General features: G+C 41.3%; 1 protein-coding gene across 1 annotated transcript in view; it reads left to right on the top strand.

The window, feature by feature from the left end:
- Positions 1-363: 363 nt before the first annotated feature.
- Positions 364-4665, top strand: part of LOC103898247 (nucleolar complex protein 2 homolog) — a 51973-nt gene continuing 47671 nt past the window's right edge. The window contains exon 1 of the mRNA XM_019471854.1: positions 364-533. Coding sequence (XP_019327399.1) covers positions 364-533 — 170 coding nt within the window. The remainder of the gene's footprint in view (positions 534-4665) is intronic.

Here is a 4665-nt window from a genome sequence, read left to right as displayed (position 1 = left end):
GCAACAGTAATTGCAGCCAGAGAGAGAAGTGAGAATATGTGAGAGAAACAACTCTGCAGACACCAAGGTCACTGAAGAAGGAGAGGGAGGAGGTACTCCAGGCCCCGGAGCAGAGATTCTCCTGCAGCCCATGGTGAAGACCATGGTGAGGCAGGCTGTCTCCCTGCAGCCCATGGAGGTTAATGGTAGAGCAGATATCCACCTGCAGCCCATGGAGGACTCCACGCCAGAGCAGGTGGATGCCCGAAGGAGGCTGTGACCTTGTGGGAAACCCATGCTGGAGCAGGCCTCTGGCAGGACCTGTGGACCCATGGAGAGGGGAGCCCACCCTGGAGCAGGTTTGCTGTCAGGACTTGCGACCCCATGGGAGACCCACGCTGGAGCAGTCTGCTCATGAAGGACTGGACCCCGTGGAAGGGACCCACGCTGGAGCAGCTCGTGAAGAACTGTAGCCCGTTGGAAGGACTCATGTTGGAGGAGTTCATGGAGGACTGTCTCCTGTGGGAGGGTCCTCTTGCTGGAGCAGGGGAAGAGTGTGAGGAGTCCTCTCCCTGAGGAGGAAGGAGAGGCAGAAATGTGTGATGAACTGACTGCAACCCCCATTCCCGGTGGGGAGAAGGTAGAGAATTCAGGAGCAAAGTTGAGCCTGGGAAGAAGGGAGGGGTGGGGGGACGGTTTTTTAAGATTCAGGTTTTATTTCTCATTATCCTACTCTGATTTGATTTATAATAAATTAAATTCATTTTCCCCAAGTCGAGTCTGTTTTGCCCATGATGATAATCGGTGAATGAACTCTCCCTGTCCTTATCTCGACCCATGAGCCTTTTCATTACATTTTCTCTCCCCTGTCTAGTTGAGAAGAAGGAGTGATAGAGTGACTTTGGTGAGCACCTGGCATCCAGCCAGGGTCAACCCACCACACATGGCTTACATCTTCCTTTAAAAAAAGAAAGCCTTTGAAAGGACTTGCTGTGAACAGGAGTTGTCACGCAACCTTCCTTTTTCCTGCTCGCCCATTTGTTATGGTATGCTTAAAAGGATTTGTTAAAGGGAACAAATTAATTGGGTTCATTTGTGAGTTATGGGCAATAATCAGAGGAAGTGAACAGGAAGCTGCTGAAAAAAGTGAAAAGAACCGTGGTTAGAGGTTCTTGTCTGGCTCTGTTGCAAAGGATAAGCGCCTTGTGAGATTACTGGCGCAGCAGCTGTAGTTTGGTGAGATGACATCCAGGCTCTCAGTCCTGCAAGTCACTGACTCATCATAATAGCTTGTTAAGTCAAGAATCAGACTGTAGGAGGTTACTGGTAGAGCATTTATAACTCATTTGGAAAAGGCCCAGCCACATACCTTTTAATTATATTACTGGATAAAATATCTCTTATTTCCTTGGTGTCAAAGTATAGTGAGACTTGCTGGCTCAGACTTCTAGTTTGCTGGGCTGATGTAAAACAACAGCTACCTACTACTGACTGCTTGTTTGGTTTGTTTGTTGGGTTTTTTTCTCCCTCCAAATCAGAAAGAGAGATGAAACTATATTATCACCAGAGTAAAGACATATTAATAATAACATAAGAGCAGTGGATCTAACAGGATTGATGTGATCTTACAGCTATGCTATTGCAACAGTCCAAGAAATATTTGTCAGTTCCAAATTGAGACAGCCGGTGAGAAAAGATAACTGGTGTTGGTGAAAAAAAAGGAGCAGAAAGATATTTTTGAGTGAAAATTAGGTATCCAAGTATATTACTTTCTCCTTATCTTGAGGAATGAAAGTAAGTAGATTAACTCCTATCATCTGCACCACTGTGTCTTCCCAGTATGCAGTTTGCTTTATTGACATTGAGAGTGTACTTTCAGCTCATATTCAGCCTGCTATCTAGGGTAACACCCCTAGGTCCTTTTCAGCAAGGCTGCTGCTCAGCCAGTTAGTTTTCCCTCTCTTCCTGTACTATACACAGAGCCCTTGTTTTCTTGATGCTTGTGATATCATAACAGCTTCCAAAATACATTTCTTCTCCATAATCCCAGTCATCTGTCTTTGTCCTTAGCTATGCCTTGGTACTCTTTCCTCCCTAATTTCATATTTCATTTTCCTAAAACAAAAATTATGGACAGAATGACCTCAGTTATAGTAATTATTCTGATCAGTTCTCTGTCTACACTTTGCCACTGGTATCATACTGGATTCTTCTCCTATTCATATTAAAAGCTATTAATTTTACCTCAGTGAACCAAATGACTTAAATCCCAAAGTTAATGTCAATTCAGTCTGAATTTTCCATTTGTTGCTTCATCAAAGTACAAGAAAATTGGCCGTAGATAAAATGTTTTGTTCTCATCCTCCTCTCATCTTGCACTGCTTCTTGCACTGAATATCTCCATTCAACTAAGAGAAAAGATTTTTCGTGATGTCCCCACATCCTTTTTTAAACTTTTTCCTTGGGTTAAAAACCAGATTCCCCTAGACTTAAAGAACAAGTTTCCAACTCTTCTATTTTTTCATTTATAAGACTTCAAAAATGTTTCAGTCTTCAGTAATGTGAAGAATGGCAGAAGTACTCTTCAGTTGTTTTCTCTAAAGTTAATATAAAAGAGGTCATGCCTAATTGACAGAAACTCTCTCATGCTGGTAGTTTACTTTTTTTTTTAATTAAATAGAAGCTGCACCTATAAAAAACATCTGAACAATCATAAATTAAGTAACTTTACACTAGCCATAAACTGTACGGATGCGAGGCTCTGGGGGCCAGCACTGTTTTCTCTATTTTCCAGTATAGTCATAGGCACTGAAACCAGCCTCTCTCAATTACAGACAAATGCAAAAAGGTCATATAACCAAAAGTCTACAGAATAGCTGTTGCACATGATCCTACTTAACACTAGTTGCAGAACGCTTCCAACAGCCTGTAACAACCTAAGATCTGAAGTGTAAAAGTAAAACCACAAACGAGTATTCTCCACAGAATAGATGAGACCAAAATGAGGTCTGAAGTTCGCCAAAGCAGAGAGTTTGTGATCTGACATGATGATGCTTAGGAAAGAGCTATGCCTCACAGAAGAGAAGACAACAAAAATGTCCAGAAGCCTTCATAAATATGAAAACTCTATCTTGATTTCAAATTTGATTTTACAGCTGTGCTGGCCCTCAGGACAAATTGACTAGGCATCTGAAGGACTTTTGTGCTTCTAGAAGCATGAGGGCACTTTACTGCCTTCATGTCTGTCTTATTTCTAGCTACAAACAGGCTGCAGTATTTCAGAGAATGATGAAAAAAAAAAAATAAACAGCCCAGTTCACATCCTGGGGAGGGGGAATACCTTTCAGTGCTTGACTCAAGTTTATTCTATCTGAAAGCAAAATTGTAACCACAACTATCTTACTATATTCATACTGAGTTTCAGAGACAAAATGTCATAAATGTAGTCCCCTTCCACAGAATGTGTTTTCTTTATGGTAAAAAATTAATAAACAGTATATAGGTATCTTTATTTTTTCTTAAAAGTATGTGGACAGCATAAAACCCATACTTAATACCTGCAGTGTGTCTCTGTGAGGCATAAGAACATTCTTTGGAGTTCTAAAGGTTTTAATTGCTTTTCACACTACCAGGTGTGTGTCAGAACATTACACTGAAAAGGATTATTAAACACTGCAGAAAAACAGAGTTTATTTTATTTCTTATGTGGGGAGCGGAGACATTCTTTAGAAGAGGGTAAAAAAAAGCAAATCTGATACAAGTAATTCTTGACTCTAAGAAAAAATATCCATCAATATAAATAGCACAATAATGAACAGCATGAAAAATATCTTTTGAATCTTACACTTTCCATATATGATTCCATATGGGATCGGAGGTTGGGTTTCCAAATTCCATTCCTCACATGTCCCACAGTTCTTATCCACCCCAACCATTAAGTGATTATTTTCAGTTTATCCCACAGTCTGCTTGGTTTCCTGTAGGCTGTGAACAGGATTTTTTTTTCCAAAAACACTGTTAATAAGACCTCATTTTTAGTTGTATTTATTACAAATGCTTTACTTGTGATTGTATTGATTTTTGCATAATGAAAACATTCTGAAGCAAATAAAATCACAAGAATGGTTGTCGTGGTTTAACTCCAGATGGCAACTAAGAACCACACAGCCGCTCGCTCACTCCCATACCATTTACGTCATGGTCAGGTCCAACACTATCCAATACATTCTCATGACCCACCACCACCCTTCCCATCCTTTGATATAATACGCAGATATCATTCCCCTAGTCTATGGACCACCCCTGTGAAACGTCTGTAAAATGCCCATAAATGTCCACAAAATGTCCATTGAGTTCATTTAGTCCATGACTTTGGGCTCCATCTGTTATGGTGGTCACTCAGGACAGGAGAGGTGGTGTGTTGCGTGGAGTTATTGGGCACCAAAGCCAGCTCAGGTCGGATCACTGCTGCACTTGCACTGCTTCTTGTAACGCTTGTCCTCCATTGGTTCAGGTGTTTCCTGCTATAGTTATTCCTATAACATGCAAATCAAATCCCGGGTTACAGCAATTTAAAGGTATTTCCATTACAATCTCCACCCCTGATCCCTTTGGACCAGACCATGGGGTTTCACATTGCAATGAACTCCTCCCCTTGCCCCTGCTCTGGCTTGGACTTATCCACAG

This window comes from Aptenodytes forsteri, unplaced genomic scaffold, assembly GCF_000699145.1.
Source record: "Aptenodytes forsteri isolate BGI_AS27 unplaced genomic scaffold, ASM69914v1 Scaffold32, whole genome shotgun sequence".
In the NCBI taxonomy this organism is placed as follows: Eukaryota; Metazoa; Chordata; class Aves; order Sphenisciformes; family Spheniscidae; genus Aptenodytes; species Aptenodytes forsteri.
Note: the sequence above shows the minus strand (reverse complement) of the source record. Positions and strands in the feature narration are given on the sequence as shown.